This window comes from Heterocephalus glaber, unplaced genomic scaffold (assembly GCF_053883595.1).
Source record: "Heterocephalus glaber isolate CG9 unplaced genomic scaffold, H.glaber_assembly_v1.0 deba00001561, whole genome shotgun sequence".
NCBI lineage: Eukaryota > Metazoa > Chordata > Mammalia > Rodentia > Bathyergidae > Heterocephalus > Heterocephalus glaber.
Window position 1 is genome coordinate 2,792,408 of NW_028258349.1, and position 27,019 is coordinate 2,819,426.

Sequence of the window (27,019 nt, forward strand, 5' to 3'; positions counted from 1 at the left end):
CCCCAAGGTGATTTAGAGGATCTTCAAGCCAGTATAAATATTTCATAAATATTTGGCCATTTGAGTATACATCTGCACAATACCTCACATCTTTCAGCAAGAAAAACACTGAAGAGTAAAGACCTGACACAATTAACTGGGTATAATGAGAATCTGCTCCAAATATTTGTTTCTCCAAGGTAAAGGCACCACACACCTGGTCAATTAAGAAAACCATCCTTACAACACAGGATGATTTCTTATTTTTGAAGTAGGGATTAGGGCATTCCGCCGCTAATTAAGTGCTGCGTGGCAGAGCTACATCCCCAGTTTATGCCATGAATTCACAGGGAATAGGTTCCAACAGCTCAGGCTCCTTCCCATTGGTTCTCACAAAGTGTGCTTCTCTGGGTGGGGCAGGCTGGCTCTTCAGTCGAACCCAGGTACCTTCCTCTTTGGCTTCCTTCCTTTTCTGATCATTTTCCTTGACCCGTTTCAGGAAGCTGTCTCGACTCTTTGAGTGTTTAATATGCTCAATACACACAGTAATCCTGTTGGCAAGTATCTTGCCCTTAACTTGCTTGTTTACAACAATGCCAACAGCATGCTGGGTAACATTGTAGACTCTTCCAGTTTTGCCATGGTAACATTTGTGTGGCATTCCTTTTTGAACAGTGCCCATTCCCTTGATGTCTACAATATCATCCTTTTTGTAGATTCGCATGTATGTGGCCAAAGGAACAACCCCATGTTTTCTAAAAGCCTAGAGAACATATACCTGGTTCCCCTCCTTTTTCCCTTTGTGTTCATCATTTTGGCAAATTATTGGAAGATGGCAGTTCTGGCCGAAAGGAAGGGGGATACCTGTGTTTTGAAGTGTGATGTGTACATCATCATATTGTGTGTCAGATTGCTGAGCTTCCATGATAACACCTCACAAAGATAATTATCCATGAAAGGAGACAATGAGCAATCAGCAGTTAAGCTCATGCTGAGTATGAAGCATTGCCTGAAGCCTTGGGAATATCTGTTGCAGCCCACAGAAACCATGCTGACTCCAGGGCCACGTGCAGGAGGGCATGGCAGTGGAAGTGGGCTGCAAGGTGCATGTAACACAAATGTACTCTAGAGTATCATGAATATAACTCCAGTACAATGGATCTCACAGGTAAGGGGTCAGAGCTGCAGCCAGTGTGGGGACAAGAGAGATACTGTGGTTATTCTGTACTAAGACTGACAATAAGGAGAATAAGAAGGAAAGTTCTTTAGGTGTAAGTATGGGTGTCTTATATGAAATTTGGTGTCAAAATTCTCAGCACCCAAACTTCTTTGATAATACACTGGCCAGAACATACTGGACAGTCATGAAGCACTGTACTAGTAAGGACTAAAAACAGCACAAGATAAAAGTAAATTAAAAAACCATCTTTTCCTCCCCTGAGCTCATGTTATATCTTTCCTCAAAAGATTAAAACATGCAGGTACCCTTACCTAAATCCACAGAGACTTTTTTTGAGGCTTAAGTGAGAGGCCTTGATAATTTGCAACTTTGACATGAAATTTTTGTTAAAATACTGGTGTTCCTGAAAGATCAACAATAACAGGATTCCCTGGAAAAGGCATTTGTAAGATATGTGCACTTGCTAACTCAGACCCTTTCCAGTGTCTTCATTCCCTCATAAAAACCCCAACCTCTCATCCTGACTGCATGATTCCTTTCTTAGAAATTCACCCACTGTCCCTCCTGACAGTGTTCTCAGTAACCTAATTAAATTCTTGTCTTTCCAATATTCCTGTCTATTAATAAACTCTTTTAACTGCCTGCATCACTGACTCTCCATATGCCATCAGGCATGGCATGAAAGAGGCATTTTAAACACTTTTAAAAACTATCAAAAGAGTAACACACATGTGGTTTAAAATATCCAGCAGTACAACTCCTTCTCAACTTCCTATTTCCTCTCCTGGAGGTAGCCACTGATAAATTTTTTTTCTACTTTTTTCCAGAATTTCTCTATGCCTACCTAAGCACAAAGACATTTTTTCTAATACAGTTGGTAACACACAACACACATTGTTCTGGACTTTGTTCTTCACACTCAACAGTGCATTTTAAAGTTTATTCTATATTAGCATATTAGTCTTTGCTTTCTTTACAAGTGGTAGGGTGTTATGGCTCATGTGTAGATGTCCCCCCAAAGCCTCATGCAGTTATAGGTGGGGCTTTTTCAGAAGTGGCTGGATCTAGAGCATATGATGCTGGAATTGATTGATGATGCAATGCTAGGCTCAAGGGCACTAGGATTAATGGTATAATTGCTAACTTCCCTAAGTAGGCTGGATAAGACATAAAGGATAGAAAGAGCTGTTGTCGTACCTTGTTGCTTTGCTACCTTCTGCCCATCATGAACTGTTTCTCCTCTGCTGTGCAACCCCGCCTTGGAGCCAGCTGATTATGGACTGAAACCTTCACAAACTGTGAGCTAAACAAAACTTTCCCCCTTTAACTTGGGTGTTGAGTATTTTGTCCCAGGAATGAGAAAAGTAACTAAAGCATAGGGTTCAATCCTGCACGAGCACACTATTCTGTATTTATAACTAGACTCTCACTAAGGGACATTTAAGTTATTTCCCATGTTTTATTTTAAATAATACTATAGAGAACATTATTTTATGTAGATCTTTGTGTCCATGTGTGAGAATATCTGCTGGATTTGCTTTCATAGCTATTCATGAGATGGGTGAAGGGTAGCTGGATCCCCTTCAACAGCTTCCAACTAGTGTTGGCAGAATTTTGAGCTGAGAAGAGGAAACAGAATGAGGAAGGGCATTTGAAGTCCAGAGACTCCAAGGAGCCTGTACCTAAAACATTAATGGGCGTAGGAGGCTGAGGGGTGTGTAGGAGTGAAATCCAGGCATGTTTGAGCCACTGTGGGAAATGCTGATTTACTTCTGTCTGTAGGAGCACCAGGATTTACAAGGTCCAGCTACTTTTCTGATCTTCAAGAGAGAGGTAGAAGTTGCTTTTCTTTTCATGTGAAATTTTGATAGGTAAAGGTTTCAGAAGACTCCAGATCACCCTGTGGTGGAGGCATCATCGTGAGCCAAAAGAACACACAAAAATCTGGTTAATAAAGTCTTGGAACCCACAAGTTTCCTCCACTCTTTGCAAGTGGGGGAGAGGCAGGAAAGGCCAGGCCATGGCTACTTCCTGTGGAATAGGGTCAAATGGAATAGTCTTTATGGACTGTCCTCTTAATGGTAAAGATTATGCACTGGGTTTCATGCAAGGACAATACCAGATAGTTTAGTGCGGAAAATCCATGGGGCTGAAAAACAACAATAAAATGCCTTGACCTCAGGAAGTTACTTTGAATGACCCCAATCTCTGCCCTAGCATAAGAAACATGGAAACTTGTCTGTAAAGATAATTCAGATGGTAGAGTTTAGGTTCCAAAGCAATGGACCAGACCATTAGACCTTCATGTTCTAAGGGTTCTGAGGATTCCTTATTGACGAGTGTTCAGGGAAGGGACTAACTGAAGAACAAATGAGACCTGACCTGATGCAGAGAGGAAGGGAAGGTTAGGGACCAGTGACAGCTTGGGAACAGCATAAACATTCTTCAAAACAATATTCAGAGATATGTGTTAGAAAATAATATCCAAAGTAGGCTTTAGCATCTCCTGATCAAGTGGGCAACAGCAGCCCTATGAGGCCCAAAACTAGAATTTCTGTCTTGAAAATTCTGACGACAAGGAATGAATTGTCAAGGGCTTGGCTAAGGAAATGCATTGATTTTGGCCTACACTGTAGGTGAGGGTGGGCTTAAGGTCCTAAACCTTGGGCATGCAGGACTCACCAAACTTATGGTGACTCATGGTCATTCTGAAACTCAGAGCAGAGACGGATGTCTATGACTTTAAGTTTGACCAGTTTTGACCCAAACACAAAGGACCTGACTGGAGTGAAAAGGAGCCCTAGGAATGCAGTGAACGGTACAGATCTGGCCTCAAGGCTGAAGGTGAAGTCTCTGTTGGCTAAGAATTAAGACAATAATCTTGAAGGCAGATGATGGTTGAATTAAACTCCTTATTTAAACAAGTGCCTACTGAGCACATTCTACCCACCTTGTCAGGTCCAGCTTAGATTTCTTTTTTCATGGACCCTTTCCTCTATGCCTCATTCCAATGATATCTCCTGCCTCTAATGCCTGAAAAGCTCTAGGAACTTCACACACCACTTATCAAGTAGACCCATAGTGTTTTCTCTCCCCTTTCAGCTAACTGAATCAACTCCACTCCTTCCCCACTAGGATAGGGATGGTATTGAATTCCCATAGCACTCAGGTCAGTTCTGGGCAAACAAGAGGTGCTCAACTAATATCTGTGATTGGCTGGCTAGTCACAGATAAGTAGCATGAGTGAAAAATTCTGAGTTTTTAAAAGTTATTCTTGAGTGTGTTACAGGGAAGGAATTTGGGAAGAAAGTTGAAAGCAAATGTGTGAATGGAAAAAGTATATTCAGGAAATCAAAAATGGAATGGACAGCCAAATTCAGATCAATTTTAATTGTTTAGGAGTACTCAAGATTTTTTAAAAAATTCCTTGCCATTCTCAGTACTGAAACTTCCAACTACTACCTTTGTGACTGTAGGCAAAATTAACTTTTCTGACTCTTAGCTTCTTCAGCTCTCAGAGGACATATTTATAGAGGTGTCACAAGGAGAAGAGGAGAATGCCAATGTTATGTAAATGTAAACATTTGTATAAAAGTTATTATGATTATCATTATTACTTTTAATGGTAAATTTTATTCTTAAGGAATCTTTTCAACACTGTAATAAAACCCATGTATTTCAGTTAACAGTGCATTTTCTTGACATTAAATTGTTGGCTGATTTCCAAATTATTTTGAGAAGTCACCTTTTATTGGATTAGGGTAAAGATTTTCATACATATACACATATAAGACACAATGTTTGAGTTTATAGTCTTTCATCCTTGTCAGTGTTAAGAATAATCAACATGAGATTTTATTAAATCAGTTAGAAACATAGATGCAAATCAATGTTTTGTCTACATAGATGCAAATCAAGAATTCCTGAGCATATCTATTGACCACACAGTGTATCAGAAGGGTGCATAGTGGGTAGAATGTAAGCTCTTCAGCCATAGGAATCTAGGACTTTCAATTAAAACAGGCTAAACAATAGTTCTTCTCTTTGTGGAGAAAGATAAAATTTACTCACCTTCTGAGGTTTCTGAATAGTGCAGTAGATTGTGGCTGAGCTCTCCTCCTGAGGAACTGGGGTCTTTCTCTATAACAGACCAATATCAGACTAGCTCTAATCATCAAATGAGTTTCCAGAGTTTCACCCTCACCCCTGAAAGAGAGGGAACATCCTACCAGGTTCCAGTCTCATATAGAAGGTTCCAGTCTCATATAGAAGGTAGGCCCAATGGGGACAGTGCCTCTGGTTCTGAAACTCCTCTTTGTATTGGTGGCCCAAGAGTGGGAGGTAACAAATGAATTCCTATATTCCAATGGCCCCAAAGCTTTGGTAACCATGTATAGAGCCATGAGTCCCTGTCTGTAAGTCCCTAGTACTGTTCCAACCTTGGACCTCCAATTTGGAGGAATTCATAATCTAGGATATCAGACAATCTGAGAAGTAGGAGTAGGCAGAGGAAGGTGTATTGATCAGAAAGGCTCACCTGCTTATCACTGAATACTTGCACATACTCTACATCCTGTTTAGCCACAGACTTAAGCACTGTGTTATATGCAGTGGTGGCGTTATAGTCTGCTTGCCCCTCAGAGGCTAAGTCACATCCAGTGTGCTTCCGAGTAATCTTGTCGCTTCCACCGACAGCAAGGTGTATCTTGGTCCTCTCCTCATTCTCCTTAGTTGTGATGCTGCTTTCAGAACTGGTGTCTGAGGTGGATGTAGACTCGTGCCTGATAGTGTGAAGGGGAGTGTCCAGCCTTTCATTTCCTTGGGAGAGCATGGTGTATATTGTGTGGGCTGGTGTGGGTCCTAGAACACATTGTGCAGGATTAACAAAAGTGCCAATCCCTACTTCTCTTTCCTTTCTGCAAGTTCCCAGACTATTCTCACTTCTACCCCAGATGAGGCAGAGAAGTGGACAAATTTTGTCTGTCTTCCTTCAGGGGATTCCATTCTGTTTTCCCTTCTTCCTTCCTTTCACACATTCATATATTTATTCATTTGATAAATGTTCATGGAGTATGTATGACCTGTGATAGATTCATTAACTCTTAGTGTGCAGAACTGCCCTGGTTGGATAGACCATGCCAAGCCCTGGGCCAGGTCCTTTGGGGAGACACAAAGGTAACCTAGACCTGGCTTCAGAGGAGTTCACCATCTAGCTTGTGGGGGAGGATCAGACTCATATATAAATAAATTAAGATAAGGCCAGTTCTGACAAGTGTCATGTGGAAAGTATGAGGGAAGCAGAGGTGAGAGGCCATGGCCTCTGGTCCTGAAGGTGGCAGAATTGAGGTGGGCCTTGAAATAGGGGGAGTGTTTTGATGAAGTAAAGGGTTTTCTTGGTGGAAAGAGCAGCATAATTAAGGTAGGGGTGAAACCCAGAGTGCCCTCTCTTTTGGGAAGGGAAGATAGCTAAAATATTTAACAACTGTAATGACCTGGTCCCAGGAAAATCAGAATGGGCATCTGCTGTGAGCAACTAGCGTGGAGCACCAGGTGGATACCAATCTTGCCTTGGGACACATCAAGTAGCCCATTTGACCTGAGTGTAGAATAAACATGGCTTATGTTTACTACGTGCCTACTATGTGTCAGGCACTATTCTAAATGCTTTTAATAAATATTCTTATTTTATCCTGCAGAAAACACCATGAGGCACAGACAGTAACTTATTTTTTTGTAGATGAGGAAACTGGAGCACATTAAGGTTATCTATGTGGTAGGGTCAGGATTTGAAGATACAGAGTGATCTGGCCTAATATTTAAGAATAATAGTAATGACCACCTATGGAGTGACCACTGGGGACATCACTCCACTTGGTCCTCACAGCTACTCTGAGATGTAGGTACCTCATTTTTCAAGATAAGGAAACTAAAGTTTAGAGACTGAATCGCCCAAGATCACATCACTGATAAGGAAGAGCATCAGGGTTTAAACTCAGGAATATCTGACCTCAGAACACATACACTGGACCACTAGATTATGTCACATTTTGGACAACAAAGGCCATGAAGTGTCACTGATGTTTTAAGAGTTGGACTTTGCAAAGTAGTAAGCAAAAAAGATAGAAAGGAAAAACTTGAGAGGTAACAGCCAGTTTAGAACCCACTAGAGTGTTTTAAGGAAGAAGTAACAAGGAAGAAGAATGTCTGTTAATAAATACTGGTTAAAAAGTAAACCTGTAGCCGGGTGTGGTGGTGCACCCTGTAATCCCAGCTACTCAAAAGGCTAAGGCAGGAGGATTGAAAGTTCAAGCCCAGACCAGGCAACTTAGTGACTCAGCAAGACCCTATTTTTATTAAAAGGAAAACAAAATAAAAACAAACAAACAAAAAACGAGCTGGGAATGTATCTCAGTGAGAAGGTCCTGGATTCAATCCCCAGAACTGCTAAAAAACCTAGCCCAAACCAAAATAACCAAATAAACAAAAAACTTGTAGAACAAGATAAAGAGGAATCAGCTTTAATCCACCTATGTTAATATTGCTAAGATAAAATATTAAATTTAAAAACCAAAGTTTAAAAAAGTGTTATAGGTTGCTATAATATATAAGATTAAAGGAAGACCACATAAATACATCACATCACAAAGATATGTACAATTCCTGTAAATGCATTAAGAGCCTCTGAAAGGATTTAGGTGCACATGATGCTTAGCAATGACTCTGGGAAGAGAGACATGGAACCTGGAGGTTGCTATCAGGAGGGGTATTTACTTTTAACTATATGTACCATATGAATATATGACTTTTCAATTCAAAAAATCCATTCAACTAAAAAAAGGTTTGGTGAGAGCTTGAACTAAGTAAGGCAGTGGCAGTGGACCTAGAGCGGGAAGCTGTGGAGAGATTTCAGCAGCAAGGCTTGGGGGATGAAAAGAGATGCCGGGGAAGAGGAGGACCAGGGGTGATGCTGGTATCCCCAGACCATCTTTACTCTTCTTCCCCTGTCCAGAGCCCAAGGAAGGAGCACCCAGGCTGAGGATGATGAGCATTTTGTCCTGCCAGGTATGGTGAAGGAGCCAGTGGGAAGCTCCACACAGCAGCCTCATTCCCATTTCTCACCCTCTTCCTTTTGGTTCCACATTCCCAGCACAAAAGGCTGCATTATGTGATTACTTGACCTCCTCCCCCAACCCCAACCCAGTTCCTCCTCTGATTCTTTCTCCCTGGGGAATCCTCTCCATAAGTGATGACAAGGGGTTTGTAATGCAGAGATTGGCTTGAGTGAGCAGAGTTAGGGCTTCGTTAGCATTCCAGAGCTTCAGAGTTTAAGGGGGTAATTAATGATACTATGGGATGGATATGGAGGAGTAAAAGCAGGAATCTCAGCTCTGCATCCCAGAAAGTTCCACTTTTACACGCTTTATGCTATTGAGGTATTATTTTAACAAAGTATTTCTTAGCTTTTCCAAAAATTGTAAAACCACTGTCTCGGTCGCACAGAACATGCCGAATCCGCACGCTGCAGACAGGCAGGTCTATGCACGCCCTACCGAGGTCCTGAGTCGAGCGGAAGATGCCGAATCACCCAGGGGCAGACAGGCAGGTCTGCCCATGCCCTACCGAGGTCCTGAGTCACACAGAACACGCTGAATCAGCCCGCTGCAGACAGGCAGGTCTGTGCACGCCCTACTGAGGTCCTGAGTCACACGGAAGACACCGAATCACCCCGCTGCAGACAGGCAGGCACCTGGTTCCACACTACAAAGATGCAGAGGACACCAGACCACCAGACCAAGGTTCTGAGTCCCGCTGTTCCCGGCCAAGAGGTAGGGGCTTCTGAGCCGTTGTCCCACTGCTCCTGGTCCAGAGGAAGGGGCTTCTCGGTCACCATCCCTCCCACTGCTCCCAGCCCAGAGGAAAGGGCTTTCGGGCCACCTTCTGTCCCGGTGCTCCTGGCCCAGAGGAAGGGGCTTCCCAGCCACCATCCCTCCCGCTGCTCCCAGCCCACAGGAAAGGGCTTTTGGGTCACCATCCCTACCGCTGCTCCTGGCCCCTGTCCCACCTCACTCAGCTCAGAGGAGGTAATCCGTGCAGGTGCTAACAGCCCCCCACCCCAGTCACAATGAGAAAATACGTAAATAAGTCTCAAAACCAGACTTCCAGATCACCTACAGCAACCCCAAAGGGAAATGAGATGGAACACTCTGATACTCAACCACCTGGACCCACTGAACTGGCAACAAAAGGGGATCTGGAAAAAATGAAATCAGAAATAATTTCTCACATAACAGGAGAAATTGTGCCCCTAGTGCAAGACATGATTAATAAATCTAGAGAGAAGCTCAGGAACATGATGGAATCCCAACGTAAGAAACAAATGGAATCCATAAAACAGATGCAGATAGATTTCCAGGACATGAAAAACTCCATTGGAAGTCTATACAGCAGAATGAGCCAATGTGAGGACAGAATTTCAGATATAGAAGATAAGATCGCAATTAGTGACCAGGAAAAGAAAAATTGCTTCAAAATTATAAGGGAACATGAGAAATCAATCCAGCAGCTGCTAGATGATGCAAAGAAGAATAACATAAGACTGATTGGGCTCAGTGAAGAAATAGGAGAGAGTGGAGATGACATAAAACATCTCTTCACAGAAATAATGGCAGAAAACTTCCCAAGCAGGGGAAAAGAGCTTGGCATACAGATAAGTGAGGCATATAGGACTCCAAATAGCCTTGAACAAAAAAAATCTACACATAGGCATATAATTGTTAAGATTCCAGAAACTCAACAGAAGAACAAAGTTCTACAAGCAGTCAGAGAAAAGAAACAAATCACATACAAAGGAAAGCCCATCAGAATCACAACAGACTTCTCAACACAAACCATCAAGGCAAGAAGAGCTTGCAGTGACATATTCCAAGCCCTAAAAGAAAACAGCCTCCAACCTAGATTGATGTACCCCGCAAAACTATCTTTTAAAACTGATGGAGAAATAAGATACTTTCATGACAAAGAGCACCTTAGGAACTTCGTGAATACAAAACCAGTACTCCAAAGAATTTTACACAATATCCTAGGAACAGACATTGAGGATCACAACCCCAGGAAGCAAAGCAGAATGAACCCATCTGGCATGACAAGAAATTAATTGTAAAGGGGGAGAACCTAACAAAAAGAAAAAGTCAGGGCAATGATAAGTCAATATGTTTCAGTTATAACCATCAATGGTAATGGTCTCAATTCACCAATCAAAAGAAATAGACTGGCAGAATGGGTCAAGAAGCAAAATCCAACAATATGCTGCATACAAGAAACACACTTAATTCAAAAGAAAATTCATAGACTGAAAGTGAAAGGGTGGAAAACAATACTCTATGGGACAGGAACCTGAAAAAAAGCAGGAGTAGCTATCCTCTTTGCAGATCAAGTAGATTTCAAACCAACATTGATTAAGAGAGATGAAGAAGGACACTACATCCTTGTAAAGGGAAGAATCCAAGAGGAAGAGATGACAATCATAAATATCTATGCACCAAACACTAGTGCACCCAACTATATAAAACAAATACTAACAGACATGAAAAGTCATCTATGCACTAATACAACTGTAGTGGGGGACCTCACCACCCCACTGCCACAAATAGATAGATCAACTAGACTAAAAATAAGTAATGAAATACTAGAACTCAATCAAACTCTTGAACAAATGAACTTAACCGATGTTTACAGAGTCTTCCACTCCACAAAATCAGAATACACATTCTTCTCAGCTGCACATGGGTCATTCTCCAAAATAGACCACATACTCACACATAGAACATGTTTAAGTAAGTGCAAAGGAATTGAGGTTATCCCCTGTATATTATCAGACCATAGTGCAATGAAATTGGAGATCCATAGCAAAAGAAACTCAAAAAATTTCATAAACACGTGGAAATTGAACAACACACTTCTGAATAACCAGTGGGTCACAGAGGAAATTAAAGAAGAAATCAGACACTTCCTTCAATTAAATGACAATGACAATACAACATATCGGAATCTATAGGACACAATGAAAGCAGTCTTATGAGGGAAATTCATAGCAGTGAATATGCATATTAGGAAAACAGAAAGAGACCAATTAAACAACCTGATGCTGAACCTCAAGCTTCTAGAAAAAGAAGAGCAGGACAACCCCAAAGCTCATTCAAGGGAGGAAATTATAAAGATCAGAGGGGAAATCAATGCAGTGGAGACTAAGAGAAAGATACAAAAAATCAATGAAGCCAAGAGTTGGTTCTTCGAAAGAATCAACATAATTGACAAACCTTTAACCAACCTTGTCAGAAAAAGGAAAGAAAAGGCCCAAATCCATGCAATTAGGAATGAAAAGGGTGAAATTACAACAGACCCAGCAGAAATCCAGAGGATCATCAATACCTACTTCCAGAACCTACACGCCAATAAGATGGACAACACAGAAGAAATGGACAGATTCCTAGATACATATGAATTACCAAAGTTGAATGAAGAAGACCTAAAAATTCTGAACAACCCAATATCAACCAATGAAATTGAAAATGTAATGAAAAACTTATCACCTAAGAAAATCCCAGGCCCTGATGGCTTCACTGCTGAATTCTACAAGACATTTAGAGAGGAACTGCTGCCACTACTGTTTAAACTCTTCAATGAAATTGAAAGGGAAGAAATACTCCCAAATTCATTCCTGGAAGCAAGCATCACCTTGATCCCCAAAGCAGAGAAAGACCCAACCGAAAAAGAGAACTATAGGCCAATCTCACTAATGAACATAGATGCAAAAATCCTTAATAAGATACTGGCAAACAGAATGCAGAAGATCATCAAGTAGATCATACACCCTGATCAAGTGGGATTCATCCCAGGGATGCAGGGATGGTTCAAAATATGAAAATCAATTAATGTAATACACTATATCAATAAATCCAGGGACAAAAACCATATGATTATCTCCATAGATGCAGAAAAAGCATTTGATGAAATCCAACATGGATTTATGATAAAAACCCTACAAAAAATTGGAATAGATGGTCTCTACCTCAAACTGATAGAAGCCATGTATGAAAAACCAACAGCCAATATCATACTAAATGTTCACAAACTGAAATCCTGCACACTCAAATCAGGAACAAGACAAGGATGTCCACTATCACCACTCTTGTTCAATAGAGTTCTGGAAACATTAGCCACAGCAATTAGACAAGAGAAAGAAATAAAAGGAATAAAGATAGGTAATGAAGAAGTCAAATTGTTATTATTTGCAGATGACATGATACTCTATATAGAAGACCCCAAGAACTCCACCAAAAGTCTTCTAGATTTAATAACCAAATTCAGTCAAGTAGCTGGTTACAAGGTCAACACACAAAAATCAATAGCTTTCCTCTACACCAATGACAGACTCACTGAGAGAGAAATAGGGAAAATAATTCCTTTCACAATAGCATCCAAAAAACTGAAATACCTAGGAATCATCCTAACCAAAGAAATCAAAGACCTCTTCTCTGAAAACTATGGCACTCTGAAAAGAGATTGAAGATGATATCAGAAAATGGACAGACATCCCCTGGTCCTGGGTAGAAAGGATTAATATAGTGAAAATGGCCATACTTCCAAAACTGCTATATAGATTTAATGCAATTCCAATTGAGATCCCAGCAGCATACTTCATAGACCTCGAGAAAACAATCCAAAAATTCATTTGGAACAAGAAGAGACCCAGAATAGCAAAAGCAATTCTAGGTAATAGAGACATGGCAGGGGGTATCACAATCCCCAACCTGCAACTATACTACAAAGCTACTGTGATAAAAACAGCATGGTACTGGCAGAGAAACAGACTTGAGGACCAGTGGAACAGATTAGAAGATGCAGAAACAACGCCAGACACACTCAGCCATCTCATCTTCAATAAAGGAGCCAAACACCCTCACTGGAGGAAAGATAACCTCTTTAATAAATGGTGCTGGAAAAACTGGGCTTCAACTTGCCAAAGATTAAAACTAGACCTATATCTCTCACCATGCACTAAACTAAAATCAAAATGGATTAAAGATCTAAATATTAAAATAGAAACTCTGAACCAGTTGGAACAGAGGTTAGGTAGAACCCTTGAAGACATTGGTGTAGGAAAAGATTTTATGAACAAAACCTCAGTTGCCCATGAACTAGCACAAACAATCAACAAGTGGGATCTCTTCTTATTAAAAGGCTTCTGTAGAGCAAGAGAAACCACCAGCAGTGTGAAGAGACAACCCACAATGTGGGAAAAAGTCTTCACCTGCTCTTCCTCAGACATAGGTCTACTATCTCGAATCTATAAAGAACTTAAAAAGATCAGACCTCCCAAATTTAAAGACCCAATCCGAAAATGGGTATCTGAAATGAACAGACATTTCTCAGACAAAGAAGTAGAAATAGCAAATAAATACATGAAAAAATGTTCAACATCACTGGTCATTCGAGAGATGCAAATGAAAACAATGCTGAGATTCCACTTCACTCCAGAAAGAATGGCTGCTATCATGAAATCAACCAATAACAAATGCTGGTGGGGCTGTGGGGAAAGAGGAACTCTGCTCCACTGCTGGTGGGAGTGTAGACTGGTGCAACCACTGTGGAAATCAGTATGAAGATACCTCAAAGAACTAGGACGGGAAGTCCCATTTGACCCTGCTATTCCACTGCTGGGGATCATCCCCAAAGAATTAAAAGAATCATACCACAGTGATATATGTGCACCCATGTTCATAGCAGCCCAGTTTGTAATACCTAAAACTTGGAAACAGCCCAAATGCCCATCAACTCGAGACTGGATAAAGAAAATGTGGTTTTTTAATAAAATGGAGTACTACTCAGCCATAAAAAATGAGAAATTAGAGACTTTTATAGCTAAGTGGATGTACATTGAGGTGATACTCTTAAGTGAAATAAATAGGACACACATGTGTAAATACCGAATAGTTTCTCTGGTGTGAGAAACTGAAAGTGTAAATAAGGACTAAATGTATAATAGGTCATGTGAAATAGGAAGAAAAGGGGCAAAGGGAAAGGAAGTGGGAGGGCTAGGGGAAAGGATAGAAGGAAATGGGATTAATATGAGAAAATGGAAAAATAGGAACAAAATCTTTGTAAATAGGGAAGAATGGAGGGGTTGAAGGGAGGGCTGGGCAAGGGTGAAAAATAAAAACCAAGAGAGACTATGTAAAGGTGCAAATTTCCAATGATGAATGTCCTTATATTGTATACCTAAAATGTACCAATGATTAGAATGAAGAATCGATAATGCAAAATAGGAAGAAAAGGTCCAAAGGGGTAAGGGTATTGGGAGGGTCAGGGAAAAGGAAGGAAGGGAAAGGAAAAAATGATGAGAAATGGAAAAAATGGAAATAAAGTCTTTGTAAACAGGGAAGGGTGGAGGGCGTGAAGGGAGGGCTAGGAATGGGGGAAAAATAAGAACCAAGATGCATTATGTAAAGGTACAATTCCCAATGAGAAATGTAATTGTGTTGTATACCTACAATTTACCAATAAAAGAATTTAATACAAAAAAAAGAAAAAAAATAGGAAATGAAGGAATAGAATAAAAACACAAAGTAGAAGATAAAAGACTAAGTAAAATAATTTGGATATTAGAAGGAAAAGAAGAGAAAGAAATGAAAAATGAAAGAATTATCTCTGCTGGGGTAGGCAAACACCGGCTTAGAATGGACGTTCACTACTTAAGCCAAGGTGCACTTTCATCTGTATTTGCTTGTGCTTTACAGCCCTTGGGCATCAAGGGAGTGAGTCCATTGCATCTTCCTCCTTGTGCTGCTTTCCTGGCCTCCATCCAGAGAGGTCTGCGACAGGCACTGAGTAAAGCCTCAGCTTCCCTAATCTCCAAGCACAAAGTTCCATGGAAACAGTTTATTGAATGGGCTTTACTCCAGGAGGACTACTTTGGACTCCCAAGAGCAGGATGCTGCTAATCTCTGCTAGAGCTTCAGTGCCTTCTGAGAAGCCTAGTGGGAATGGACAGCACCTAACTGTCTAAGGAGGGGAACTGTGACAGGTCCCTTGCAATCCACTGCTGGTGCCTCAGTTTCTCCACAGCTCTGTTTCCACATGCTTCACATATGTTTACTCAGTCTCCAAACCCTGCTCTGCCAGCTGCCTGAGTTACTAGTCCCAAAGGGCTAGGGAGCTCCCCTCTCTGCTAGTTCCAACCTGAATCTCATCGTATGTATTTTTCAGTGAGCCTGCCTCAGCAGCGTTTAGCCTGGACCATAGTTTATGATAAGCAAACTATTGTCAGACAGCATGGAAATACTTGCAGGTTCATGGGAAAGTTAGGCACAGGGCTTCTGTTTTCCTCAGGCTTATGCTTCACAAGATGCCTCCCTGCGATTCTGTATTTTTAAAAAATACTGAATGTTTCCTAAGCACTGCCTGGTAGAAAGGTCCCAGATTAGCTAAGTTAAGATTGCTGTTTTGTTTTTTTTTTCTTGGCCTGGCTCTTCTTTCATGCTGATTTGTGTCCACTGATCTATGTCTTTCCCCCTGTGTCTCCCTTCCTCATAATGCTGTGGCTTCACCTGCACAACTCTAAATGTTATGGTTTAGATCTAAAATGGCCCCCAAAGTCATATGTGTTTGGAAGGTGATTGAATCATGGAAGTGCTATACTCCTCTGTGGTTTCATCCATCTATGAGCTCAGTAGCTGAATGTGCTGTTGGAAGGTAGAGCCTAGCTGGAGGTGGTCACCTGGGGCATGACCTGGAAGAGTGTATTATACCTGATTCCACTTTTCTCTCTCCTTCTTGGCTGCTATGAATTGAGCACCTTTTCCTCCACCATGCCTCTCTACCATGCTGTTTCTGCCTTGGAACCAGCCAACCATGGACTGAAACCATGAGCCAAAATAAACTTCTTTAAGTTGTGAGTGTTGGGTACTTGATCCCAACAAGAAGAAAGTGAGTAAGACACTGAACTTCAGTTCATTTCCTCCATCACCCACCTCGCTGAATACCTATTCTCTAGGTGTCTCAAATCCAAATCATAGAGAAGCTTAAAGTTCTACCTGTTCTTTCTCTTCCTTTTCCTAGAAATGGAACCTTTATCCTAAAGTTTCCTTGAATGCTTTGAAGAGTTGGCAAAATAAAAGGGCTAAAATAAGAAGACAGCCATGCTTTGCTTTGACAGCAAGCTGCTCCGGAGTGCTAGATAGGTTGAACCACATACAAAAAACTGAACCATAAGCAAAAAGTAGGTGAGAGAGAAATCCTGAAATCCTCTTCCCATTCTCTCATTCTCAGCTGATTACCTCACTTCCTCCTTCACAGTAAAGATCAACAAACTGCCCATATGCACAAAATTTCCATTCAAGTAGTTGATGACTTATTCAGAAATACAAGGATCAGCCTACCCAGAGAGGAGCTGCACAGGCAAGTGGGCTCCTGCTGGAGGCCCACCATTCCATCCCTAAGTGTGGGCAGATCCTGGGAAGCAGCTGTGTGGCCCAGACCAGCATGGCTGTGGGCAAATCCCAGCCAGGGCTCCATGCCAACCCCAGAGGCTCAGGCACACCTACCCAAGCCAAAGGCTTACCCAGAAAGGGGCAGCATGGGCACAGGGGCTTCAGCCAGAGGCTCACCATACATTCGGCTATAGCCAGAGACCCACCTGAAGAAGAGCTGTACAGACACACAAGCACTACTCAGGGGCTCACCTGGATACCATTGATAAGTGTGAGGAGACCCTAGCCAAAGCCTGTGCAGACAACAGAAACTGGGGTGCACAGCCCCCAAACAAAGATCCTCCCAGGCAATAGCTACATAGAGGCCCCAGAGAGGGGCATGCCTAGATACCATCCCAAGTGTGTTCAGACCCCAGCCAGAAGCCCACCCAGACAACAGGTCAGCTCAGGGATCTAGAAGGCCACCACTCTGAACCCAGGAATTGGTGTACTGATGAGCATCAGAGTAAAGGCTGCTCGGTGGCTTGCTGAGAATTCAAGACCACTAGGTGAGTAAAACATCACCTCCAAAAAGACACAGCAGGCTGCATCTGTTGAAATGAAAAGACACATAAATAAGTCTCAAAATCAGACTTCCAGATCACCCAAGGGAACACCAAAGGACAACAAGATGGAGGAAGCTGATATGCAACAACCTGGACTCCCTGAACTGGCAACAAAAGGGGACCTGGAAAAAATGAAGTCAGAAATTATTTCTCTGATAACAGCAGAGATTGAGCCCATAGTACAAGATATGATTAATAAATCTAGAGAGGATACAGATAAAAAAAATAGAGGAGCTCAGGAATATGACAGAATCCCTAAACAGGAAACAAATGGAATCCATAAAACAGATGCAAACAGATCTCCAGGAGATGAAAAACTCCATTGAGAGTTTATGCAACAGAATGAGCTAATGCAAGGGCAGAATTTCAGATATAGAAGATACAATTGCAGTTAGTGACCAGGAAAAGAAAAATTTCTCAAAAATAGTAAGGGAACATGAGAAATCAATCCAGCAGCTGCTAGATGATGCAAAGAAGAATAACATAAGACTGATGGGAGTCAAGGAAGAAACAGGAGAGAGTGCAGATGACATAAAAATCTGTTCACAGAAGTAATGGCAGAAAACTTCCCAAATAGGGGGAAAGAACTTCACATACAGATAAGTGAGGCATATAGGACTCCAAATAGCCTTGATAAAAAAAAATCTACACAAAGCTCAGCTGGTCCCAGCACCCAGAAGGAAGCTCCCCTGACGCCATCCCAAGCTCCTAGGGCAGAGAAACTGAGCTGGTCCCAGCACCTGGAAGGAAGCTCCCCCGCTGCCATCCCAAGCTCCTAGGGCAGAGAAGGTGAGCCGCATGGGTGCCAGAAGCACCCCCTCCTGTGAAAATGAGAAGACATGTAAACAAGCCTCAAAAACAGACTTCCAGATCACCTACAGCAGCCCCAAAGGGAAATGAGTTGGAACACTCTGAAACTCAACCACCTGGACTCTCTGAACTGGCAACAAAAGAGGATCTGGGAAAAATGAAATCAGAAATAATTACTCAGATAACAGCAAAGATTGTGCTCACAGTGCAAGACATGATTAATAAATCTAGAGAGGACACAGATAAAAAATAGAGGATCTGAGGAATGTGATGGAATCCCAACATAAGAAACAAATGGAATCCATAAAACAGATACAGACTTCCAAGAGATTAAAAACCCCATCAAAAGTCTGCACAGCAGAATTTCAGATATAGAAGATAAGATTGCAATTAGTGAAGAGGAAAAGAAAAATTGCTTTAAAATTGTAAAGGAACATGAGAAATCAATCCAGCAGCTGCTAGACGATGCAAAGAATAACATAAGACTGATTGGAGTCAATGAAGAAAGAGGAGAGAGTGCAGATGACATAAAAAAACTGTGTTCACAGAAGTGATGGCAGAAAACTTCCCAAGGAGGGGAAAAGAACTTGACATACAGATAAGTGAGGCATATAGGACTCCAGCTAGCCTTGACCAAAAAAAATCTACACATAGGCATATAATAGTTAGGATTCCAGAAATCCAACAGAAGAATAAAATTCTACAAGCAGTGAGAGAAAAGAAACAAATCACATACAAAGGAAAGCCCATCAGAATCACAGCAGACTTCTCAATGCAAACCCTCAAGGCAAGAAGAGCTTGGAGTGATGTATTTCAACCCCTAAAGGAAAATAGCCTCCAACCCAGATTGATGGACCCTGCAAAACTATCTTTCAAAATGGATGGAGAAATAAGATACTTTCATGATAAAGAGCACCTCAGGAACTTCATGAATACCAAACTGGCACTCCAAAAAATTTTAGACAATACCCTAGGAAAAGACAATGAGGATCAGAACCCCAGGAAACCCAGCAGAATGAATCCACTGGGTGTGACAAATTAAATGCAAAGGGGGAGAATCCAAAAAAAAAGAAAAAGTCATGACAAGGCTTTTAAAACTTTTAACTTCATCTCCCTAATGAGTGTATAATTCAATCTTATTATTGTACTGATTAGTATTTTTCTGATTCTAGAGTTGCACACCTTTCCTTGTGCTTATACTGGCTATTTATCATCTTCTTATGTCTACTTTTTAATTGGGTTGTCTATTAATGAGCTCTAAGAATTCTTTATATATTCTGGTCATAGGTTATATGTATTGTAAATATGGTCTGTTTAAGGACTACTTTTCATTTTAATGATGTCATTTAAAGTTCTAAATTTTGATGGAATCTCATTTATCAATTTTTAAATTTTATACCTCATGTTTTTTGTATCCTAGGTAGTTCTTGCCTACCCTGAATTCATAAATATTTTCCTTTATAATTTCTTCTTAAAGTTTTATACTTTTAGGCTTCTTATATAGGTTCATAGATCCCTTCAAGTTATTTTCATGTATGGAAATAAAGGGTTGAAGTTAATTTTTTATATACGGATACCAGGTGTTCTAGTGTCATTTGCTGAAGACACTATCTCTTTCTCAGCTCTTGAATTGAGTTTATATTCTATAAAATGCTAATGTTAAATAATCTTTCAAAACTTAGTGGACCATATATGTGTGGTTCTATTTCTAGATTCTCTGTTTTACTCAAATGATCTATATGTCTTTCCTTACACCAACACTGCCTTGATTACTGTAGCTTTAGAAGAAGTCTTAAAATTAGATGCTAAACGTCTTCCAACACTGTTTTTGTTTTTGGCTTTTCTGGGTCCTTTGTACTCCTACATAACTTTTAAATTTCAATATCCAGTTCTTCATTTATAGCAAGTATACACACACCTGAATTTTTATATATACCTTGTGTTTTCTAATCCTGCTAAATTCAAGTACAAGTTCTAGGGGCTCCTAGAAATTTCTTAGTATTTTCTCTGTAGATGATCATTTCATCTACATATAAAGATTTTGCTTCTGCCATGCCAATCCTATCTTAATTGTGTCATTTTATTGCCAGACTATTTTGGTGGGGCCTAGGTTTCAAAGTTTAATGGACAGGTAAAGAGTAAGCATATCTGCCCTTGTTCCCCACCTTAAGGAGAAAGCATTGTATCTTCTCCATTCATATAAGGTGTTCTCACTGGAAGTATGGAGTACATGTTTTTAATCTGTTGAGAAGTTTCTGTTCTACTTCTAGTCTCCTGATAGTTTTTACCATGAACAGCTGTAGAATTTGGTCCAATACTTTTTCTCCAACTAGTGACAGGATCATATGGCTTTTTCCTTTCCTATGTTAAAATGATGACTTTCGGGGGTGGAGCTTCCAATGCTGAACCAACACTGCCATCCCTATAACAAAACCACTTTCTACATCCTGCCAGATCTGACTTCCAATAGTTTGTTTTGTTAAACAAATTTCTATCTATGTTCATACTTTTTTCTTTTATTATCTTTTTTGGGGGGGTACCGGGGATCGAACTCAGGTCCTTGTGCTTGCAAGGCAGGTGGCTGAACCACTGAGCTAAATCCCCAGCCCTCTTCTATTATCTTTATCCAGTTTTAGGATTAGCACAATGTTGAGTTCCTAAAATGAGGGGAGAAGTGTTCCTTCTTTTTTCTGCTTTAATTGTTTGATATAGTTTATCAGTTAAAATGTTTATGAGGCTGCTGTTGTCATATAGGTAGGTTTGCAAGCTAGGAATATACTTTCTTTAATAGGGGCTATTCAAATTTTATATTTCCTCCAGAGTTAGTTTCATTACTTTGTCTTCCAAGGTACTTCTTACAAGTTGTCAAATTTATTTCAAAAATAATTTTTGTAATATGCTTTCTATATCCTTCTAAATTCTGTAAAATCTGTGGTGATGTCTTCTAGATCTTAATATTGTAATTTAAAAAATGTATAATGGATATTGTGTAACAGGAAGTAAAGGTCTAAAAGAGCAGGGGAATTGGGAGGGGTAGGGGAAGGGAAAAAAGGGAAAGGAAAAAATATGAGAAGAGGAAAAAAAATGGAAACAAGGTCTTTGCAAATAGGGAAAGATGGAGGGGGTGAAGGGAGGGCAAGGGAAGGGGAAAAAAAAATAAGAACCAAGTTACTCATGTAAAGGTACAAGATCCCAATGATGAATGTAACTGTATTTTATACCGAAAATGTACCAATAAACTTAATGGGGGAAAAAAAAAAGATTTGCTTAGATGACACAGCAGTTCTGTGTGTGATGTGGTAGGTGTTTTCCGTTTTTTTATTACAAGTTTGGTTGTACTAGTTGAATGTTATAACTTTATGTATATGGAGTGTCTTGAAAAAAATTAAAATATTAAAAAACACACATTAAGACATAAAGAACAGCAACAAAAACTGTCCCGAAGGTCTAGAAAACTGACTAGAGGGAAATGGAAGTTGGTGTTCTGTAGGAAAATGAATAGTTTAAACAAAGAGGTAGAGATTAATAAGTGAAATTTTAGCAGAGGAAAATAAATGTAGAATTAGATAGCTTTTCTCAATCTAGCTCCAATTATGCATTCAACTAGATTCAACATTACTAAGTAGTTAATATTTATTCTTATTTAAGATCATAAAATTCTACAGCTGGGGAAGAAATTCTGGGCTGTCAGTGATTTTGCTTCTTGCTCTCTACAACTGTTTTTCAGGCACTTCAGGGTGGCATTAATGTAGGATAGAAGGATAGAAGCGTAGTTTTTCAGGGTAGTATTGAGGTAGGATAGAAGAGGCAATAGCAGGTTGGAAGGAAACAAGGAAAATCACAATTTAAAAATTGCATCCAGTGATAGCATAATCCCTAAAGGCTGATGCATAGAATTCCAAATGCGTGGTTATGTCCATGAAGCACAGTTCATCCACTGCATCTGAAAAGAACCAGCACCTTTTAAGTCATGGGCAGTAGTCTGGCATGAGAATGCAGAAAAGGAGAAAGAATTTTTTTAGAAGTGTCTGTTTTTAAGATCTTGGAGAAGTCATCAGTATTTTGTAAGAGTAAAAGACTTCACTACCTAGCTTTTAACCTTTGGTTGGTTAGAGGCTAATTCCTGATGGAAAAAAGTACTGCGATATGGAAAACCAGAGATTCCTCTAGAGGAGAAAAGCTCAAATCCTGCCAATTAGCCCGCACGCATGCGCGCGCGCACACACACACACACACACACACAAACCAGAAAAATGAGTGTCCACTGACATTGTTTTAGGTGTGAGGTATCCACTGTATGTACCTGAGTGCCTCCAGTCTGCCTGCCTAGATGCTGCCAGATGCCCTTGCTGTGTGGTGGGAAGAAGTGTGGATAGGGAGAAAGAGGAGGAATGACTAAATGACCCTTGGGAATAAAGCAGTTGTCATCCTATGAAAGAGTGAGTCAATAGTCAGGCTATGCAGAAAAGAATTATTGCAGCTGCACATGGTAGAGCATGCCTGTAATCTCATCATTTGGGAGGCTGAGGCAGGAGGATTCTGAATTTGAGACCAGACTGAGCAATCTAGTGAGTTCAAGACCAGCCTAGACTACATAGTGGGACCCTATATAAACAAGCAAAGAGAAACAAATTATTAGAAAAGTGCCCTTACCATTTTCCTAGCTGACAAATAAACAGATTTCCACAATTTGGCTTCTCCACACTTTTATCCACCCTCCATGCACCTCATATAGTGCATCCATTTAATACCAATGGTCACTGCACAGCCTTTGTGCTGTCATGTGCTTCTCCCTCACCCTGAGGGCTCCTTGGCCTTTCTCCATCTGACTCCACTTGTTCCACCCAGCTTTTTGTGTGTGTGCTGACTTTCCTCTTCCCTGTTATTACAATTCTTTCAAACTCACTGTGTCTAGCTGCTTCTTGATCCATTTGGTTTTCATCAGATGGGAGCTCTTTGAGGCTTATGCTTTATTTACCTAAACTTTCTGGCCATAGTAGTAGGAGATCCCTAAATGTTTGTTAAGTGAGTGTATGTGTGAAAACAGAATCCGTGAATGAATGAAAGTCTCTGTGAGAGAAGTAGTCTGTCCATTTCTACCTGTCTATCCTATAGTTCTGGGTTTGGATAGGAGACGTTTACACCTCTGCTGATGTTTATTTTAAAATTCAAAGCAATAAGCAAGTTCAGAAATGGACACAAAATTAAGATATATTTAATTCCTTTCCATTCTTATTCTTATGGGTCTTACACGTCCCCTATGGCAATTACATTTTGCCTTGTAAACTGTTATTTTCCTCATATTCTTTTAGGCTCCTGTCCAGATTATGCTAACTCAATATTCTTCCCTCAGGAGACTTTAAAAGAGGCTGATACCATTAGATATTGTGGGAATATCATACATTTTGCCCAGTGCTCATGAAACTTAATGTGCATATATTTTCACAAGTTTTATATTAGTTCACAAAACCTCCAAACCTACTAATAAAATAGCTGAATTTGTGTATGGATTATCAGCTGGAACCCAAAGGGGGCAGCAGTTAGTAAATACAGAGTTACATTTATGACAGGGTGGAAAACCTGGTACCACTAGCTTGCAATGGTAACCTTGCTTTCATTTTGTATCTCTGAGATGAGGGAGTTGGAGTAAGTCATTGTTAGAGTTTCTTCCAGCCCTGAGATTCTGTGCGTAAATTTGAAATAGAAGTTTGACATTGATTTAGGCTCTGGGGACAGAACAAGGAGTGAAACAAGCAACAATCTTCCATCTATATGAGCTTACATTCCAGTGGGAGTCTGTACTGGTTAGCGGGGGGCCTATGGCTGCCATGGTGACAGGGAGGGTATAAGAAATGGAAGCTAGAAATGTTCCTGGACCAAAGGAGGAAACAGGATGTGATTCAGTGGGGTCAAGTGAGGTGAGAGGAAAATAGATTCTCCAGTGAGTCAGAAAATCAGAGGGGCTGTCGGTGTGTACCTGACTGACCAGGAGGAGGCAGAGTGGTACCCACAAGGCAGTTGTGCTTGCAACATCTCCAGAACCAGAAAGCCTGTTTAGGCTCGCCAAGCAGGGCATCTTGGGGAGGCCCCAATGTGAACAGCTCCTGGGAAAGGAAGGGGAAGCCACACATGCGTGGCAAGGAGGAGGAGGAGCTGGAATGGACACTGGTGAGCAAGGGCTGGAACAGCCCTTCTGTAAACAAATGAAAGAGGGAAAGATTCCCTACTTTACTTGTCTATGAGCATTTGTCAGGCACTGATTATAGCATGCCTCAACATTTTAATTATTTATTTATATACAGCTATGCTCAGGTCTTCAATTGCTCTTCACACTTAAAAGTCTGGAGGCTGAATTCTGAATGGATTCTATATAAATAGGTAGTAGCCTTTTTGACATTAAATAACTTTTGATGAATTATTATGATGTAAATACTCCACTAAACCATTTATGTGTATGATTGCCTTTAGAATTTAATCTTACTGGGCCGGGGATTTAGCTCAGTGGTTTCGCCGCCTGCTGTGCAAGCACAAGGACCCGAGTTTGATCCCTGGTACAAAAAAAAAAAATTAATCTCACTATAACCTCATGAAATTGAAACTATTTTCCACATTTGATAGAAGAGGAAACTGTTTCAGAGAAGCTAAGCAGAGGTGGAAGGGATGTGGCTTAGTGGTAGAGTACTTGCTTAGCATGTGTGAAGCCCAGACTCAATCTCCAGCCCCACAAAAAAGAAAAGAAGGGAGGAGGGGAGGTGGATGGGAGGGTGAGAAGGAAGGAAGGAAAGAGAGGAGGGGAGAGAGAGAGAGGGATGGGGGGAAAAAGAGCAACTAAGTACCTTGCAAATGCACATAGGATCAGGAGATGTATGACGCCCAGAGTCGCTTTTCTCTTTTTTCTTCTCTCTCTCCAGTTTTCAGGGTAGCAAAAGTATTGCAGAACAGTCATTAACCACTGCTGGAAGCACGGGTTTTCCTCTATCCCTTTCTCATTTTTAATTGAAGATCATTGTATTTGGTCTCTATTTTTATTTTGTCTTTGTCTAGTTGGTTTCTTTAAACCAACTTACCCTTGTTTTTTTATTCTGCCTCATTTGATGGAGGTAGTATGGAAGAGCAAGAGCAACAACTTGGAGTGGCCTTACCACTGGAAAGATGAAGTCCGCACCACTGACACATCTTAACTTCCTGTTTTCCTTTGAGAACTTGCCTTGCTGTCTACTCATCTTTCAAATTTAGACCTCACCTGTTAATCTCTACTCTGCTCCTGATCTCTGCTTCAACTCTTCCTGGTTCTAGCTTTTTGCTTTTTTCCAAAATGAAGTGAACTCCAAGATTGCTCCTCTGGAAGCAACCCCAATGAAACTGTGCTGCATTATGCAGACTCCACCTAGACAAAGGGGTGGAGTTCATGGTTCCTGTGATGGTTCCTGTGTCAATTTTACTGGGTGAGGGATACCCAACTGGCTGGTAAAACATTGGTTTTGGATGTGTTTGGAAAGATTTCTAGGAGAGATTAGGGTTTGAATCAAGATACTACTAAAAAAGATAACCCTCACTAATGAGAATGGACAGCATCCAATCTGTTGAGGGTCCAAGTAAAGCAAAAAGGCAAAGAAGAGAAAATTTTGTCTCCTTCTTTGAGCTGAGAAATCTATTTTTTCCTGCACTAAGACACTGGCCTCTCCTGGTTATTGTTCTTTTGGACTCAGACCTGAGCTTATACCATTGGGATCCCAATTGTAAGGCCTTCAACTCAGACTGAACTATACCACTGGTTATCCTGGTTCTCCAGCTTGGAGACAGCAGATCATGAAACTTCTCATTCTTCAGGATCACATGGGCAAATTCCTAGAATAAATCTACTCTTATATATCTCTTATATGTATCTTTTTGATTCTGTTTTTCTGGTATACCCTAATACCGATTTTGTTATCAAGAATATTTTTACAAGAACAAAATTTTAAGGATGAGTTTTCTGAATGGCTCTGAGGCTTCTGGAATTAACTCAACAATCTGATTAGACTTTGAGATGTTAATGGCTTCCCAGTAGTAAGAAGAACACCGATAGTCCCTAGATTGAACTGCTTGTAGAAATACACAATATATCTACACTGGGTACTACTAATCACCAATGAATATGAGATAAGTAACTTAAGTGACTCTGTACTCAATGTTTTCAAATATTTGTGGAGAATTTAGGAATATAGTGACATTGATTGGTTGCTCCTAACATCAATGGGTAGGTAGAATGGTAAAAGAAAATGATGAGATTAGGGATTCAAATTCCCAACTCAAGTACCATGTAAATGACCTAAGAGTCTCCAAGTGTGCTTGAAGGAGAGCCTTGTCTCCTGAGATCATAGGAATGAAGATATTGAAATTCAAACAAAGAATCTTATCCTGAAATTATGATTAATATTACTGTGAGGTGAGAGCAGTGATTGGGAAAGAATGGAATCTTGTAAGTTGGGATGGAAATGTGTGAGAAGATCCTGATGAAGCTGTGGACATTGAGCCCCTAAATTCTAATGAGTCTTTTCTTTTAATGGAAAAAGACCCCTCTTCCCCCATGAAAGTAAACTTGCCACCACCAGTGGAGTTGGTATTACTAACCAAGTGTAAGTGGCCTCCTAAACCTCAGCAAAAGTGGCTTCCTGTGTAGTAGGAGCCTCCCACACATAGTGTGACCTCACAACACATAGTGGTCTCAGATTCACCTCTTCTGTCTGAGGGGATTAATATTGCATTGCCTAAGGAAACAGAAATGCTTCTCCTGAAGCTGCTTCCATTCAAGATAATAGTAATTCCCCTCAGAACTCCCACTTCTTGTTTGTAGACCAATAACTGGACTCAAGTCCCAATAGGCCCAAAAGATGAAGCACAAAGTGGACCCCATAAGGAGGTGCACTGTACTCCCAAAAGAACTACTTGAATTTTTTCTTTGATACTGAAGAAAT

General features: G+C 40.6%; 1 protein-coding gene and 1 pseudogene across 1 annotated transcript; both read right to left on the reverse strand.

Moving 5' to 3' along the window:
- Positions 1 to 295: 295 nt before the first annotated feature.
- On the reverse strand, positions 296 to 749 carry LOC147823968 (large ribosomal subunit protein eL21 pseudogene; annotated as a pseudogene).
- A 2,262-nt stretch (positions 750 to 3,011) lies between these two features.
- Ly9 (lymphocyte antigen 9) lies at positions 3,012 to 16,732 on the reverse strand. Its single transcript, XM_087190841.1, has 4 exons — positions 16,597 to 16,732; positions 5,697 to 6,019; positions 5,221 to 5,299; positions 3,012 to 3,067 (listed from the first exon to the last, which is right to left on the reverse strand). The coding sequence occupies exons 1-4, from the start codon at positions 16,730 to 16,732 to the stop codon at positions 3,012 to 3,014; spliced, it is 594 nt and encodes a 197-aa protein (XP_087046967.1).
- Between the last annotated feature and the right edge of the window lie 10,287 nt (positions 16,733 to 27,019).